At 53.8% G+C, this 18,058-nt stretch overlaps 1 protein-coding gene across 1 annotated transcript in view; it reads left to right on the forward strand.

Moving 5' to 3' along the window:
- The window catches only part of GLIPR2 (GLI pathogenesis related 2), an 18,377-nt gene extending 487 nt beyond the window's left edge, over nt 1-17,890 (forward strand). The window contains exons 2-5 of the mRNA XM_046643084.1: nt 8,159-8,267; nt 8,610-8,713; nt 10,609-10,686; nt 16,354-17,890. Of these exons, the coding sequence (XP_046499040.1) occupies nt 8,159-8,267; nt 8,610-8,713; nt 10,609-10,686; nt 16,354-16,514 (452 nt within the window). The 3' untranslated portion in view covers nt 16,515-17,890. The remainder of the gene's footprint in view (nt 1-8,158; nt 8,268-8,609; nt 8,714-10,608; nt 10,687-16,353) is intronic.
- Nucleotides 17,891-18,058: the final 168 nt, after the last annotated feature.

An 18,058-nucleotide genomic window follows, 5' to 3' on the forward strand; every position in this document is an offset into this window, starting at 1 on the left:
GAGCCCCGGGCCGGCGGGCGGGCGGGGGAGCCCGGGGCACGCGGCGGCGCCTCCGCGCGGGGACAGGGCTCCGGCGGCGCCGCGGGACCCCCGGGTGCGGGCTGGGGGCGCGCGGGCGAGGCGCCCGGAGGCGAGGCGCGGGCAGTTTCCGGGGCAGCCAGGAAGCCGGGTGGCCGCAGGCGGCCGGGAGAGAGGGAGGGAAGGCGAGACCGAGGGAGGGTCCCCCTGTCTGCGGGCCAGAGATTGCGTCAGGGAGGGCTTCCCGGCGCTGAGGGGTGAGCGCTCAGCGTCCCGCCAAGGCGTGGCTTTTGCTTTGTTTCAGGAGAACAGAGTTAGAGTTGGAAAAAGCTACCAAACTGTGACAGCATCTCTGGCTGCAAAGCAGCTTGCCCCAACTAACCCTCCTAGGGACAGCTCTGAGCATCCTTGTCTTCTGTCCTTCTCCCTCCTCCCCTGAGCGCCCCCTTTGTGCCAGGCTGTGTGCCAGGCTCAGTCAGGCTCCACCGGGTACAGACTCCGCTTCCACGTTCTCTCTTGCCTCTCCCCGCCCATCCTCAGCACTGTGGGTGTCACGGTGAATGCAGATTCCCTCCTGTCACTGTCTAACGCCTTCCATCCACTGTCTACAGGTGAAAGAGTACACACTCCTTAGCTCCTCCTGGGGCCCCCCTGAGAGTTAGTGGTCCTACTTTGCTTCCTCCTCCATTCAGCTGTCCTGCGGCTGGCACACTGGTGCCTTCCGCTGGCTTCCATTTCCCAGGGCTCATCGCCCCCCACTCCTTAGATTGAAAATCCTCCCGGTCCTTACAGGCTCAGCTCCTGACCTGGGAGTCCCCCGCTGCTTTCCCCTCCCTCGAGAGGGACCGGCCCACCTGGTGTCTTCTTTGTGGTGGCCCGCCCAGCGGTCAGCTTGGGACACTACCCAACCGTAGACCTGTTTCCCATACTCACCTCACTCCTGACGTCCAGGGCCCTGTCTATCTCAGCGTAATTCCTGCCTCACAGGAGGCTTAAAGAACAGCTGCAGAGCAGAGTCCGGAAGTCCTGCTTCAGGGGAGGTTGCGGTTGTCAGCCTCAGGTGGACGAGGCTGGGTCCCTTCTTGAATCTGTCCTCCAAGATCTGGTCTCACGAGGCACCAGTGTTGCGAGTATGTGGCTTTCCCTGACACTGGTCCCAACCTACCTTATCTGTAGTCATAGGTCTGGCTTTCAGCACTGGCTTTGCCAATGACTTGCTGTGTGATTTTGAGCAAGGCTTTTTCCGTCTCTGTGCCTCAGCTTCCTTTCATGTACAGTGAGGGTGGCCCATATGATCCAGGGTCCTTTGCAGTATGGAAGGGTGATGTAAGGAGTCATGTAGTTAAAGAACTGGATGAAGGCTGGTGGTGGGGCAAGAGCATGGCAGGTGTGAGAGAGCATTTCGAGAAACCAGCTCCTTTCTCTGTAGGTTAGGGGAACATCCACAAATTCTCTAAAGTTACATTTTAATCAGTTGTTTCTGGCTTCTTCCCTAAGAAACAGTTTTCCAGAACTGCCAGTACTCAGCTGTGTTCTCATCCTTCTCTCTGTTCATCCGTCTATCCATCCATCCCTTCCTCCCTCCTTCCTTCCCTCCCTCCCTTTCTTCCTTCATTCCTCCATTTGTCAGCTCTGTACCAAGCTGTGGACCAGGGCTGTGGAGGGCGTGGCCCCTGGCCTCAGGATCGTGCATCTGATGGTGAAATAAATCGTTAAGCCGACTGAGGGGACAGAAAGGCACCACGTGGCTCCAGGAAGAGGTGAAAAGTGGTCCAAGCCCCCAGACAGTGCAAGTGAAGAGTGGTAGAGCTCAGGGGAGGGAGAGATCTCTGCAGGGGGCCCACGGAAGGCTCCTGGAGGAGGCGTTCAGATCCTAGAGGGCCTTGGAAATTGCAACTTTATCCATGGTACCTGGGGTGCCATTGAAAGGCATCGATCTGAAAGTGGCAGGACCAGAGCTGTGCCAGGGAGGAGGGTGGATCAGATGGGGAGAGGGTAAAGGTGGGGGGGTCATAGGAAGGCTGCTGCTGTGACTCCAGGCAAGAGATGACAGAGGCATCTGAGGGACTAGAGAGGATGGATTTCGAGATGGTAGCCTTGAGCAGACTTTGTGACCAACTTATTGTGAATGAGAGGGAAGGGTCAGTGGCGTGAGTCTGGATGCAGGATGGTGGTGATGCTTTCTAGGACTGAAGATGCAGAGTGGGGCAAGTTTGAGAGGAGGGGGACAGTGGCAGAAAGCAGATTTAAAGCTGGTTTAGGCAGGTGCTCCCCAGCCCCCCATACCCAGGGACTTTCCAGTTGCTGGCCAAGGCCTATCTCCCTCCTAGCCACATGCATTTTATTTGTCTTCCCCAAAGAGTGTGAGCCCCCAGGACAGTGTCTGACCTAAGGGTCCCCAAGAAAAAGTGACTATTCTGGGTGACCCAGGCCCCATCTTGAAGTTCCAGGCCACCAGCCTGAGGTTGTCTGCACCGCAGGGCGGGGAGCACCCACACACGTGTAGCCACCCAGGGCTCTATGTAGTTCCATAAAGACCATCGGAGACGCCAGTCCCTGCCTTTTCTGGGCCTCAGTTTCCTCATCACTGCATAGGAGACAGTCTCTTTTTAACCTTTAACCTCACATATACTCCAGAGCTGCTGTGGATCATGGGCATTGCTGAAAAAGTGTCACACAACTGACACAGCTTAAATTCCAGAAGACGCTTGCCCCGTGTTCAGAGACTCCCAGGTCCTGTCCTAGCCCTGATTTCCCTTAGGGCTTCAGTTTGCAGCAGGTGTCATGGGGCAGTGAAGGGCAATGGCCTTGGGCTCAGTGAAAGCCTCTAGTCCTCAGTGACAGCGACCGCCAATTATTCAGCTCCTGCTGTGCGCCGGACTTGGAGCTACGTATTTGATATATGTTACCAACTTTTGCAGCAGTCCTGCAAGGCAGTTCTCCATTTTATAGACCGAGAGAGGTTGGGTGCCTTGCCAAGCTCACACTGACCAGTGAGTGGACGAGCTGGGATTGGCACACAGCTCTCTGGCTTCCCAGCTGTGTGTACTCCCCGCTACCACACCAACCACTTGCCACCCGCTCCCCGCCTGCTTCTCAGCCTGGACTCCCCTGAGAATCTTAGTGTCCCCCTTGCCGTATGTCCCAGCATCAGGGAATATCAGAGCAGAAGGGCCTTTAGGGACCAGCTAGCCCAGGCACTTTCTGCTGAGTGGGACCCTCACACCTCTGCAGGGGGAGGTGGCGTGGGCTGGGTCAGGTCAGCAGTTCCATTTTCATCTGTTGATTTTATTGAAAAAAAGAAAAGTTCAAAGAAAGGGTTTCCCTGCTGTGAAGGTATTTGGAAAACCACAGATGCCATTATTCCTTCACAGCAGAAGCGGAAGCGGGCCCAGAGAGGCCGGCCCTAGTGTCTGCGACTAGCTGTCGCAGGCCTAGTGGAGCAGCAGGCAGGGCTGGAGAATGGACAGCCTCTCTGCTGGCCGGAGCAAGTACCTCCCTGCCCTGGCTCCTTCTGTCTTCATCAACTCCTGTCTGTCTGCAAGGGGCAGCCTGGGGCAAATTCCCTGGGACACCCTTGTTCCTGTAAGCAATTGAGCGACTCTTCATTGACTGTCCTTCTTGCTTAGGGAGAGGAAGATGTGTGGAAAGTGGAAAGCGTCTGAGATTTGGGGAGGAGAGGGGTGAAGGGAGGGACATTCTTAGATCTGGCTCTAACATGACCTTGGGCAATTCACATGTCCTCCCAAAGACCCAAGTGTCCTCATCTGTAATGAGAAGGTGTCTGTCCTAGTGCCTCCCCAGTGCAGGTGGGAGAACCTCGTTCATTTGTTCTCACACTCCTTCACTCAGCAAATAATCCAGCTCAGAGGTGCGAAAAGATGTCATCAAAGACCAACTTAAATACCCGCAGCCCTGCCCCCGTTAAAATCGGGGTGGGGGGTCTGACAGGGCACTTTCTCCTAAGGCCAGAGGCTAAAGGGTCTCCACCCTGTAGTGACGATGATGATTATAGTGGACATTTCGTAACTGTTCACTGTGTTCCAGAACTGTTCTGAAGCATTTAAAGATTGATCCTTTGAATTCCCAGGATCGCCGGCCAGGAGGAGGCAGGGCTGGGCTTCGCCTCTGGAACCTCCCGCAGCCCAGGCTGAACGAGCAGGGGCTGCTCATCTGGAGCTCGCTCTGGGTTTTTTTTTTTTTTTGGCAACTTTTTATTCTTCCTTTCTGAAAAACTAGCAAAAACAGCTGTGCCCCAAGGTGGGACCAGGTCGCTTTCCAGCCTCTTGCCAAGGGACAGAAGGGGCCTGCCCACAGTTCCTACCCTGGCCCCTGATGTCCTGGGCTTCTTGGTGGGGAGTCTGGAGGGGAGAGAAGTGAGTCAGGCTGGGCTCTGGGAGGCCTCAGAAGAGGATGGATGCTGATGGCGGAGCCTGTCCCAGCCAAAGCTGGGGGGTGGCAGGGAAGAAAGACCCCCTCAGCAGTTGAAAGCCCCGCCCCAAATGGCCTTTAAGTTAAGCGCCACCTAAGCTGCCTGGGGTCTCCCCCGCAGAGCCCGCGCTGCCTTCTCGTAGCGCAGGGAGCCATGCCCAGGAACGCCTGCCACCTTCCGGCAGCTCTAATCTTAAACCTCTAATCTGCTGCCTCTCACTTCTGCCCCACAGCCCCTGAGTTTCCTCTGGGGCCCCTCAGGCAGGTCTGTCCATAGCGGGCTTGGCGCGGAGGAGGCTCATGAGGAATCTTAGTCCTTTTCTCCTCTTCCTTCCTCCTCTTCTTTCCCCTCAGAGATCTGAAGGCAGCTGCCAACCTCGCTGGGCCTCACCCTCCTCCCAGGTCCGGTGACCCCTCTGTCTCTTCTCGGTGGTGTCCTTTGTCTCATGACCCTTGGGGGTGGTGTGGGGTTAAGGACAGGGTCTCCCTCCTGAGGGGCCTACCCCTGGACCAGTTGAGTGGATGTGGGCAGGTTACTTCCCTTCTTGATCCTCAGTTTCCTCATCCAAAAAATGGGTGCAGTAGTGGAAGCTGTCACAAAAGGTGGTGAGAAGTAATTAAGATCGTGCACAGGCCCAGCCCCTGGAAATGATTGGCCAGCAAGCAGAAGAAAGATCTCCCTCATTCTGGGCTGACCCCCTGAGGCTGTATGACCTCTCTCAGCCTCAGTTTACCCTCCTACAAAATGAGGACACCACTCCTACCTTCCCCCACTGGCGAGAGCCTCTCCCTGCCTAATGTGGGGATGGGTGGATTTTGACTTTTTTTCCTGATGTTTATCTGTATTCTTGGGTTTCTCTCCAGGAGGGTGTGTGCCTCTTGCTGGGTGTGGTCACCAGTGATATCTTGCCTCCCTGAGGCTGAGGCCCTGCCCGGAGGAGCCATCTGGGCTGGCAGTGGCTGCCCTGGTGGGAGGGGACTCCCGGGCCAGCCTGAGTGTGGCTCGGTTGGGGCCCCCTGCCTCCCAGCGAGGGTGGGGAGAGAGAGCTCCTCTCCAGATTACCGGAGTCCTCCTGACCCCTTCCTGGAACCCTGTTGGGAACTTCCTGGGAGCTGGCCCTGTTGGGGACCGTGACCAGTTTGTCTTCTGAGCTTAGGTTGGCCACAGGAACTTTCACTTTTGTTTCTCTTTACTTCCCACATTCTGGGAGTGCAGTGACCTAGTTTCTAGCAGCCTTTTAGGTCCCTCTCTGCCAAGGGGACTGCAAGGCCCACAGCACTGTGGGGTCCACTGCAGCCTGACCCCGACACTCAGGGCTGCCTCTAAACTGGCTTCGCCTTAGCTACCCCCACTACCCTATCTCCACCTCCTCCCCACAGCCCTGGGATACCCAGATCCCATCCACCCTGGCCCTTTCAGTGTCCTTTGCCTCCTCACTTCATGCCTCCTGATCCAGGAACACCTCCTCCAGGGAGCCTTCCCCCAGACACATGTGGTTCCCATTGCCCATGCCATTCAGTCCCATGCGTCTCCCGTGGGGTCCCTCCACGGCCTGCCTGGGACATGGAGCTGGGAGGGACATTCAGATGGGCCTGGCCACACCTGTCACTCGGATGGGGACCCTCCACCACCTGCCTGGGTGCACCCCGCCCTGCCCTGTGCGTCCACACACGCATCTCGATCACTCTGTCTCCTTAGAGAAGCCTGAGCTCCTAGAAGTCCCGGGCCAGCTGTTCATCTTGTCTCCTCCCACCGCCACCTTGAGGGACCTTACGGGATCTCAGGATTGGAGGGGCTTGAAGGTCATCTGACTGGGCCTCCAGTGCCTGAATCCTTCTGAGATGAGTCACCTGCTCGTATTCCCCCAGTGCTGGAGAGCTCACTACCTCGTGAGATAGCGCTTGCAGTCTTCAGAAAGCTTTGATGGAGAGAAATCTCTTTCTTAGGCTGAGCTGGAATCTGCCATCCTGCCCTTCCCACCCACCAGTCTGAGCTTTGCCCTGTTGTGGTCCCAGAATTCATCAGGGGCCTCCCCTATGTCTCCCAAAGTCTGACCTTCTCCAGGAGGAGCATACCCAGTACTTGCAGCTGTTCCTTATCAGACCCCATTTCCAGCCCCTTCTCCACATCGTCACCACCTCTGAACACACTTAGATTGTCACTGCCTCTCACATGAGGTGGGGATGGGCTGGGGGAAGCATCCCAGTGGGACCCTGGCTCGTGCAGGGCAAGCACGCATCACCTAGGAGCTCCTGGGTTTCTGGCCCCTAGGCCACCTGACTCCTTAGCATGCCTCAGTGAGTCGCTTCTCTGGTTCCCAGGAGTCACTATGGCTCCCGCCACTTCCACCTGAGATTCTTTAGAGGCCTCTGTGACCTCGTTATCCCAAACACTACATTACCATGCCAAACCCAAAATCCCTTTTTTATTATTGTGGTAAAAACACATGACATAAAATGTACTGTCTTAACCATTTTTAACTATACAGTTCAGTAATGTTAAGTATACTCACATTGTCATGAAACAGATCTCCAGAACTTTCCATCTTGTAAATCTGAAACTCTGTAGCCATTAAACAGTACCTTCCCTTTCCTCCTCCCTCCAGTACACCTGAAATCCTTGTCTCTGTACCAACAAGGCCTGTCTCTTGGCCACAAAGACCTGACGGCTTCAGGTTGTGGCTCGGTCCTCCGCCTTGTGCCCAGTTACCTCGCCAGGGTTTTCACCTCCGCACCTGTGTTCACAGCGTCTCCCATCTCTGCCTGTCAGCCCAAAGCTCTCAGATCCTGGCATTCAGTCCCAGACCGCCCCGCCACATCCCTGTGCCCCCCTTATTACTGTGACTGGACCTCATTGGCCCTCCCCGCAGGGTCCCAGAGTCCTCTAGGTCAGTGCTGCTCCCTCCTCAATTTATCGGAATGCCCTTGGACAGCTGGAGCATGGCTGGCCAGAGCTGCAGGAGCCCTCCCCTCTGCTGGGCCTGCATCGGGCCCAAAGCCCCTTGAGGGCCAGCCCTGGGCTTCCCCTCGAGCTCCCTCAGAGGCCCAGTGGGATTTGGTGTGAAAGCTCAGGAGCCCTAGAGGATCTGGCTGAGGCAGGGGAAGGAGCCTCCTTTCTGGGTCACTGCAGCCTCTGGGGTGAAAGGGCTGCCCGGCCCTGGTCCTCTTTTCTGCATCTGTGCCTCTGTCTTCTTGGTTTCTCCAGACCAGTGTGGGCACCTCTCCACCTCAGCCAGGCTTGTTGTCTCTGGGCTCCCACCTCTAGCCCTTTGCAGTCCCCCCGACACACCATAGGTCCAGTCTGAGGTGTCCAGCCCCCCAGCATCTGCTCTGCGCCTCCAGCCTGTCCTCCACTCAGCAGTCAGAGGGTCTTTCAGAAGCACAGACCCCATCAGCTCACTCCCCTGCTCCCATTCAGTGGCTTCCATTGCCTTGGATAAAGACCCACATCCCTGAAGTGGCCCATGCAGCCCAGCGTAATCCATGGGGTGTGGCCGTGCAGAGATGCAGAGGGTGCCACCAGGGATGGAGACAGGACGGGCAAAGGTGGGGAGCAGGGCGTCACGGTGGCCCCTCTGGCTGGGGTGCTGAAGGCGAGCAGCAGCCTGTCCTTGGGGCCTGAGCTGGGCGTCCCTTTGAAGCCTGCTGTCATCCTTCTGGTGGGTCTTTTCTCTGTCCTGAGACATTCTCCGCTTTGAAATCATTGCAGCTTCCAAGCAGTTTAATGACGAGGTCCTGAAGGCCCACAACGAGTACCGGCGGCAGCATGGCGTGCCCCCGCTGAAGCTCTGCAAGAAGCTCAACCGGGAGGCGCAGCAGTGAGTGCCCGAGGCCCTGGGGCGCCTCAGGCCCTCGCGGTGCTGCGGCTGCAGTCACGGAGGGGCCCTGGGGGCTGGAGGGACGTGGCTTTTGGGGGCAGATAAGCCAGGCTTAAATAATACTCTGCCGCTTACTGAGGCGGGTCCCTTTGTTCCTTGGACCCTCAGTTTGCTCCTCTGTAAACTGGGGCTGTTGGGGCTCAGAAGAGATGCTGATGCGATGCTCCTGATGGCCTCGGGGAGCCCAGGCCGGGAAGGAAGCCCAGCCCCACAGTGGAGGGTTCACACTTTGGGGCTTCCTGGGGCCATGCCGGCTCTGAGAAGCTCCGTGGCCTCCGGCAGGTATTCGGAGGCCCTGGCCAGCACGAGGATCCTCAAGCACAGCCCGGAGTCCAGCCGGGGCCAGTGTGGAGAGAACCTGGCATGGGCATCCTATGATCAGACAGGTGGGTCGCTTCCCCGGCTCCCCTCCTGTCTGCCCGAGCTGAGCGGAGGACACCGGGCATCAGGCCCCTCCTGGCCTCAGCGCCCTCGTGGTGTAGCCATGGTGTTGCCGAGGCTCAGCCACAGGCCCAGAAAGAGAAAGGAAGCCCAGCGTTCCCATGCTCCCAGGGCCTGACTGCACTTCTCCACAAGGCCTCTGATGGCTGGCTCAGGGCCAGGCCTGTGCTGGGCGCCCGGGACACAGAGATGAGTCAGGCTGCCCAGCCCGCACTTTCGGAAGAGCTCTCAGCTGAGGAGAGGGGGTGGGGGACTGACGGTTTCTACACAGAGGCTCAGCCTCACCCTGTGGGCGCTGAAGTAGCCCCAGCTACAGAAAAATTTTCCTTCCTTCACATTGTCCCTCCTTCCTTTCTTCCCTCCCTCCCTCCCTCCTCAGTGCTGGTCTCTTAACATTTATCATCAGAAAAAGCACAATAAAGCTTTGTCCATGTTAGAAAAAAAATAATGGGGAAGATAACTCCACCATCGAGGGTTGCAGCCTGGAATGCTGATCCCACCACACTGACCAAACTTTCTTGAGCTTCCTGGCCCTGACAGGGCTGTTGTGGCTTTTCAGGAAAAATGCTGGAGACAGCTGCATTGCTCTCGGAAGCTTTCTCCAATCCCAGCGGGAGAGTGAGTCCTCCCTCCGGGCCGCACATTCCTGGGAGTTCCTGGGGCGAGGGCCCTCTGGGTTTCCCCAGCGCGGCAGCCCTCAGGCGAGGTGTAAGCATGCTCCTGAGGCAGGCAGGAGCCTGCAGCCTGCAGCCCCCTCCCCAGGGCGAGGCCGTGGGCCTGAGTGGGCCCAGGAGAGGGGAGAGGGATGGGAAGAAGCTTGCATGAGCCATGGTTCCATCCCAGCCTTGCGCTGGCTCCCTGTGGAACCTGGAGCCGGTCCTCCCCTCTCTGGCCCCAGTTTCTCCCTCTCTACAGAAGAAGACTGGGGAGGCGGTTTCTAAGGCAGTGTTCCCCACACTGGCTGCACATCGGGATCTTTTGTGGAGCTTTTGAAAAATATCAATGCCTGGGTCCCTCCTCCAGAGACACTGATACACTTAGTCTGTGGCGGGCCCCAGGCATCAGTAATTGAAATGCTGCCCAGGTGATGCCAGTGTGTAGCCACTGTTCTCTGAGGCCTTGCTACTCAAGGTGTGGTCCACGGACCAGCAGCAGCATCTGGGAGCTTGTTAGAAAGGCAGACTCATAGGCTCCACTCTAGACCTGCTGAAGGCAGAATCTGCATTTAACAAGAGCCCCAGGGGACAATGTGCACACGCTGAGGTTGCAGACTTTCGCCCTGAGGTCAGAGGCTCCTGGCTCTGGCCCTGAGATCAGCAGCTCCCGGGGAGATGCTGTGGGTTTTCTCCTGTCAACACCTGCTGGGCCAGTGGATGCTCCAGGTGAGGACCCTTCTGCCTGCAGTGGAGACCCTGGCCCACCAGCCGGATTGCCTTTCCTCCTGTGGATATTTTCAGGCGCCCGACTTGGGGTGGGATAGGCCAGAGTCTCCCGGAAGCTCAGAGCATCATCAGAAGCCCTTGGAGTACGTTGCGTTCACCCGTCTTGTACAGCGGCCCAGCGAGAGGAAGGCCTTGCCCAGGATTACACAGCGATTTAGTGGCAGGGCGGGGACACAGATGCAGGTCCCCTGACCCCAGACCAGGGCTCTTCCCAACCCCCAACAAGGACCTCTCTCCAAGCTGGATACGCTGTTGGGCAGGAGTCCCTGTTTCAGCTCGTTGGTGTTTCTTCAGACGTCCAGTTGTGCGATGGGAGGTTTGGGGTTCATGGGAGAAGGTGGAAGGAATCGAGTGGGTTGACTTTGCTGTTGAGTTTAAACAGTGTCTCTTCCACACAGGAAAGGAGGTCGCTGATAGATGGTACAGTGAAATCAAGAACTACAACTTCCAGCAGCCTGGCTTCACCTCCGGGACTGGTGAGTGACGGGGTCACAGCAGGGGCCTGGCCCTGGGTGGGGCTGCAGTTGGGGCGTCTAACCTCGGAGAGGAACTAACCCTCTGAAAAGCAATCATTTCCTTCCTGTTTTACTCCTTCCATACTTTTCTGGCTTGATTTTGCCCAAGAGGAAAAACTCTCTTTCCCCCAACACACACACACACACACACACACCCACCCGTCCATCTAAGCACACAAGCTGCTGGTTCCTGCCCCCCAGCTCAGAGTCCTTCAGATAACTGGCGAGTGTCCTAAGGGGGCTGTGGGTTTTCCAGGCGGCTGTGTCTCTGCTCCAGAAGCGGTGCCTCAGCCTCTTAGCTGCTCCCCTGCTTCTACTCTTGCTCGGCTCCGTCCAGCCTCCTCCCCAGCAGCCAGGATATTCTAAAGCGCTCTCTGCCTGTGTTGCTCTCCTGAGTAAACTGCCAGTGGCTCCCTGGGGCCGTCAGGAAAAGGGCCAAGCTGCTCACTCTTCTCCTGGTCTTAACTCCCTCCTCCCTTCTCACCCCCACATCCTTCCTGCATGACCCACGCCTCAGGGCCTCCCAGGCATTCTGGCTTCCCCTTTATGGTCTAGTTGGTGGTTCAGAGAGCTTAGAATGCAAAAAGCCTGGATCTAGTCTCAGCTCTGGCACTATTAATCGTGGGACCTTGGGTCTACTTCTTGTCTTTCCCTGTCCCTGAGGGAGAGGGACAAGCTGGTGGCCTCTACAGGCCATTCTGAGAACTGGTGCTTAGATGCAGGGAGGGCCACCTGTGGGGCCATCCAGCCTTTCCCCCAGGCCTCCACGGTGACCAGCAAACATTTGGCCAGCAGCTGCCCTGAGCTCAGGGCTCCCTTTTGCCCCTCCCCAGGCCGCCCCAGGCTGCTGTCTTGCGTCAGACCCCACTTGGATCCGCCTGGGGCCCAGGATGGTTGGAAGGGGCCATGAGTTTGTCCGACCAGAAGGCACTGGGAAACTGGAAAGGGGATTCTCTGCCCTCCCCCCATCCCCCCATGGTGGGACCACTCCTAGCCTCCCACCCCTGGAGGCTTCTTCAGAAGTAGGAAGGGACACGTTCTCTGAACCAGTCACCGTTTCCTGTGGTTTGTTTGCTGCGCAGCCTTTTGGGCAGGGGTTCTTGCAGCCGTGTGGGCAGGACCAGGGGGAGGCAGAGCGTCTGCTGAAGCGTTTACCTCTTGGCACAGCAGGCCCACGACGATGAGGAGGCTGCTGTCAGGGCCCTGAGTGAGAACTGATGGTCCCGTGGCGGTTAAATCTGAGCGGGGAGGGTGGGAGCAGTAAGAGCCCCGCCCGGTGACTGAGGATGCACCGCAGAGCCTCGTCTTCCTCCCATGTGCAGAGGGTGTTTTATTTCATAGCATCTGCATTTGCTTTTCCCATAAGCAAGATTCATGAGCAATGAGACATGTGTCAGAGCAAGTTACTAGCATTGCTCATCTGTGCACAGCACTTGACAGTTATAAAGCACCTCTGCATCCATGGCCACGTAAGCCTCGCAGCACCATTTGAAGACAGGACATTTATTCCACCCATTTGGCAGAGGAAGAAACTGAGACCCAGAAAGGAGAAGAAACTTCTTTTATACCTTCTATCCTTGATCTGACACTTTTTCCATGGCCCCTGCTCCAAGGTGGGACTCTCGCAAGTGTCAGAGCTAGGAATGGGATCCAACTGTCCAGGGTCACTGACCGCCTGTTCCACCCATTGCCCCACATCTCCCACCTGTAAAGGAAAACTTCAGAGCAACTAGCCCCTCTGCCATCCCAGGTGCCAGTCGGCAATGCCTGGGGACAGACAGAGCCTGATCCTAGGAGGTGAGCACAGTTTTGGCTGGTGGTATACTGGGGGCTTGTGAGACCCTTAGAGATCCTCAGGCCCATCCCCCATGCCTCAGCCTCCCCCGAAGCTCTTCTTGCTGCCCCGTTCAGGGATTCCCTGGGTCCACGTTGTAGGTGAACAGGCCTTTGAAATATCTTATACTCTATCCCCACCCCACCCCAGGTCAGCATCTCATGATGAAGGACGCAGTTCTGTGCTCTGTGCTGAGTGGAGGGAAACGGTTTCTTGCAATTCCTTCGTTATATTCTATTTTAACGAGTCAGGTTTTTTTTTTTTTTTGAGGAAGGTTAGCCCTGAGCTAACTACCGCCAATCCTCCTCTTTTTGCTGAGGAAGCCTGGCCCTGAGCTAACATCCATGCCCATCCCCCTCTACTTTATATATGGGACACCTACCACAGCATGGCGTGCCAAGCGGTGCCATGTCCGCACCCGGAATCCGAACCAGCGAACCCCAGGCCGCCAAGAAGTGGAATGTGCACACTTAACTGCTCTGCCACCAGGCGGCCCTTAACGAGTCGGTTTTTTTGTTGATTCTGAATAAGTAATGCTTTTACATGACATGAAATTTGCAAGCCGTATACAGGCCTTTCCCGGCCTCCAGCACTCTCCCGCCCAACCCGTTTCCTGTGCTTCATTCTGGGCTTGTTCTGAGCGTACACCAGCATTCACGTGTGTATGTTCTCTTTCTCCATTTGTTATGTTCTGATGTCAGATGTAGGATCTGTCTTATACTTGTGTTCTTCACACAGCAGATTGGCAAGATTGTTCTACATCAACACAAAAAGAGCTGTCTCATTCTTCTGACTGTTGCACATTATTCCCTCGCAACGATATACTGTAACTTATTTAATGTGTTTTTCAAAGATATATTCTAGGAAGTATGGGTCCATGGCTGGAAAGAGGATGTGCTCCTGTTAGGAAAGAAAGAAAAAGAAGGAAGCTGTGGTAGTAGTCTAGGGTTAGAAATCAATGTGTATGTGATGGTTGCTAAGGAAGTTGTGTCCTTTGATTCATCTTTAAAGACCCATACTTAGTGATCTCTGTGCCGACAGAAACCTCCCCGGCCAGAAGAAAGATGACTGAGTCTCCTCTGTTTGGAAAGGCTTCCCACAGACATTCATGCTGCTGATAGTCACCTTGTGTTTGTAATCATTTTCTTGGCCACCAATGGATAAATGGCAGCTCTTCCCTGCCTAGGCGACAAAGAGAGTGGGTGGGTCAATGGCCAAAGCATTTGATCCCTTAAGAGAAAAGGCTAATATGAAAAAGGGCTCAGGTGCCGGCCCCGTGGCGCAGTGGTTAAGTGCGCACGTTCCGCTTCGGCAGCCCGGGGTTCACCGGTTCGGATCCTGGGTGTGGACATGGCGCTGCTTGGCACGCCATGCTGTGGTAGGCGTCCCACATATAAAGTAGAGGAAGATGGGCATGGATGTTAGCTCAGGGCCAGTCTTCCTCAGCAAAAAGAGGATTGGCAGCAGTTAGCTCAGGGCTAATCTTCCTTCCCCCAAAAAAAAAGAAAAGAAGAAGGGCTCAAGCCTTAATGAAAAGGCAGCCTCTAGAAGCAGGGTCACCTGGCAAAGCTGCCAGAAGCCCGGAGCTGTGACTCAAAAGAATGAATTAGCAAGAAGTGTTTCTCCTTTATTCTAAGGTGAAAATCAGAGTTTATTGGGAAATGATAAGTGCTGAAGATGCATAATTGTACTTGCGGTTTGTTTTTTTCATTCTTGCCTTGATGGCATCACATCAGCTCTGCTGATTTCTTAGGGTTCATGTTTGGCTATTTTCATAAAGAATTTAGTAACCTCAGATCTTTTGTAGATGAAGACAAAGAAATAAACTATACCTAAGTTGAAAAATGATAAAAATGGAGTTCAACTGTAGGGGAAAAAATACAGTTTAATGAGTAAACATTTATTCAGTCCTTACCATATATGAGACACAGTGGGGGATGTGACTTTGTCTCTTCCCTGAAGGATGGGCAGAGTGTGGAGGCGAGCCTCTCTCTCTTTTCCTCTTTCTTTCATTTTGTGGTAAAATGTACTTAACATAAAATGTACCATTTTCACCATTTTTAAGCATATAGTTCAGGTGGGATTAAGTACATTCATATTGTTGTGCAACTATTACTACCGTCCATCTCATGAACTTCTTTTTCGTTATCCCAAATTGAAACTCTGAACCCGTCAAACAATAACCCCCTCGCCCGTCCCCCGCAAGTAACTACTATTCTACTTTCTGTCTCTATGAATTGGACTATTCTAGGTATCCTATATAAGTGGACTCATGCAATATTTGTCCTTTTGTGTCTGGCTTATTTCACTTAGCATAATGTCCTCAAGGTTCATCCATGTTGTAGCATGCATCAGAATTTTCTTCCTTTTTAAGGCTGAATAATGTTCCATTGTGTTTGTATACAACATTTTGTTTACTCACTCATCTATCAATGGACATTTGGTCCTTTCTGGCTGTTGTGAATAATGCTACTGTGAACGTAAGTGTACAAATATCTGAGTCCCTGCTTTCAATTCCTTTGGGTATATACCTAGACGTGGGATTACTGGATCGTATGGTAATTTGATGTTTAATTTTTGAGGAACCACCGTCCTGTCTTCCACAGTGGTGGCACCATTTTCCATTCCCATCACTATTGCACAAGGGTTCCAGTTTCTCCACATCCTCACATTTGTTATTTTCCGTTTTTGTTTTTTTTAAAAATAATATCCATCCTACAGGGTGTAAAGTGGTTACCCTCTCTTTCTTAACCACCCTGTGGGAAGCTTGGCTACTCTGATCATGATTTTTCTCCTTCCTCCTTCTCTCTGTCTCTTTCTTTCCTCATCAGATATTTATTGAGCATCTAAGATTTGGGGAGTGGATGGACTTGAGATGTATTTTGGAGTTAGATTCTTCAGGACTGAATGATAGGTTGTTGTGGGGAAAATGAGAGAGAGGGAGGAATGCAGGCCAAGCCCTAGGACAGTGTGTAGAGGCACCGTTCATGGAAATGGGAGAGAAGAGAGAGGAGTAACTCTGGGGGGACCAAAATCAAGAGTGGGATTAGAGTGGAGATGCCTATGAGTCATCCAACTGGAGATGTTGAGTAAGTAGCCTTGTCTGGAACACAGAGGAGAGATTCGGGCAGGAGGAATCAATTTGGGAGCCAGGGAGAGATGAAATTGCCCAAAGAGTTCAGCAAGAAAAGAAAGGAGAGCCCAGAATTGAGTCTGGGGAAATGCAGGTCCTCAGACATTTACCAGTGAGATAGAAGAGGAGGAGGAAGAGGCAGTGAGACGGGAGGAATGCCAAGCGAGGGGGGCATCGTGGAAACCAAAAAGAAGAGTGCTTTAAAAAGGGAAGGAGTCCACGCTATTAAATGTTCCTGAGCTGTCGAGTAAGATGAAGACAAAAAGTGACCACTGGGGAGGAACATGGAGATGGTTGGTGACCTTGAAGAGTACAGTGTGTGGGGAGGGGTGGAGGCAGGTGCCAGGTAGGGTGGCCTCCTGATTATTGGGGTCACTGGGCTTTGTTATGATCTGTGGGAGAGCATGAAACCTTTGGGCATCAGAAAGTGGTGAGGTGAGTAGGGTCCATGTGGGTGACTGACGGGATCTGAGGCTTCAGAAAGTCAGGCAGTTGGCATGTTTTGTGTTTCTTTCTTCTGACTGGGGTCTGTGAACATTAAGCTTCCCTGAGCCTGGCAAGATGGTGCAGGGGTTCAAGAACCCCTTAAACCATCCTTCTCCAGGCTCTGCTAACTAGCCTGTTTCCCTCTCCCACCCCTCCCTGCCCTGTTCCCCTACAGGACACTTCACAGCCATGGTGTGGAAGAATACAAAGAAGATGGGAGTGGGGAAGGCATCTGCCAGTGACGGGTCCTCCTTCGTGGTTGCCAGATACTTCCCAGCAGGGAATGTTGTCAACCAGGGCTTCTTCGAAGAAAATGTCCTGCCTCCAAAGAAGTAATTTGTCAAATGTAATGGGACGGTAGCAAACTTAAGAACATAGATATGAAGTGCCTAGAACAACAAAAACTCAGCTGTGTGCCTGTCCCTGTGGGGGTGTGTGCTTGTGTGTGTGATGCGTGTGTCTCTTGCACACATGCTTGGATATACAGTTCTGCATGAACTCACTCTTATCAAAGGAATAAGCATATGAAGGCTTTACCCTAATGGTTACCTACACCAGAATTATTTGGACTTTGGGGGTAAAAATCAATTTTTAAACGTTTTTTGTTATTTTCTAAGCAAACTTCTTTTATACCTTTCTTACTTATAATACCCATCCTTGGGCCTTTTGTATTCCACATGTTTGTGATGCTAAGAAGTGAAGTTCATTCTATGTGATCTTCGTGCATTGTAATCTACTTTTGGTAGATATTTAAAAAAATCAAACTCTCATTTAAATGTGACACAAAATACGGCTTTAAACATGTAAATATAAAGGCAATTTCTGTCAGAAACATGGGGCAGGCAGGGGCTCTATTTCACAGAATGATTGAGATTTCTCAGTTGTGAGACCTGATGTCATCTGCATGCCTCCTGGAATTCTCTAATGGGATTGCCAAAGAACAGATGGAGAAAAAAGCGTTACTTCCTCGCATTTTTCTGCCTTTAAATAGCAAAGTACCACCGCCACCCCTTGCCCCCCACCCTTTTGTCTGAAACTCCTCTGGCATTCGAGAGTTCAGCATGCCCCCCTGGTTTCTGAGGAGCTGGGCTAGGCCAGAAATACACGCCTCCCCCTCCTCTTCTAGGTGGCCCGGGGCCTGTTCTGGGAGGGAGCCCCTTACACGCCTGGGCTCTTGGCCAAGCAGCCTTGGACAGATGAAGTCAGAGAGCGTAGGAGGGAGGGTGAGCTCACTCTGGGCCCCAGAGGAAGCCCTCCAGCTTCAGCCCTCCCCCCTGCACACAGGGCGGGAGCCCAGGCCTGGCCCTGGCAGCTGTGGCTGCAGCTGTGCTGCTGCTCTTCCCTGGGTGTGTGACAGGCCCAAATGTTCCAGGGAGACACCCCATGTGGGGGCTTAGAGTCACTAATTTAGTTCTGTGTTTTGCCTCAAACTGCACAGAGTTCCCCTGAATAACAATTTCACATGGTCCTTGTGGGAGGGACCAACCCAGATACCAAGTGGAGTGTCCCTGAAACTATGGCGTGTCCCGGTGGGAAGGCAGCGGGGTCGGGAGTTAGGGGGTTGCCAGCTTAAAACAGGAGTCTGAGCGGCCAGTCTTTGAGAGATGCTTCCTGAAGGTGGATGTTGCACTGTGAACACAGTCGCCTGCTGTGCCCTTCATTTCACCCAGGGATATTGACTAAAACCACAATAAAATCTTTCTTTTCTGTGATATCTTCCTCCCATGTAATTCGTGCCAGACTCTTAATTGGTGACTAAGGTAATCCATAACGCTGAGTTCTTGTGTTAGGTAATTCAAGCTTCTGAATACCTCCAACCTCTCTATGTTTTAAACCATACGACCTACCATCACACAGCTGATTGGACTAAAGTGGACACA

Source organism: Equus quagga, chromosome 1 (genome assembly GCF_021613505.1).
Source record: "Equus quagga isolate Etosha38 chromosome 1, UCLA_HA_Equagga_1.0, whole genome shotgun sequence".
In the NCBI taxonomy this organism is placed as follows: domain Eukaryota; kingdom Metazoa; phylum Chordata; class Mammalia; order Perissodactyla; family Equidae; genus Equus; species Equus quagga.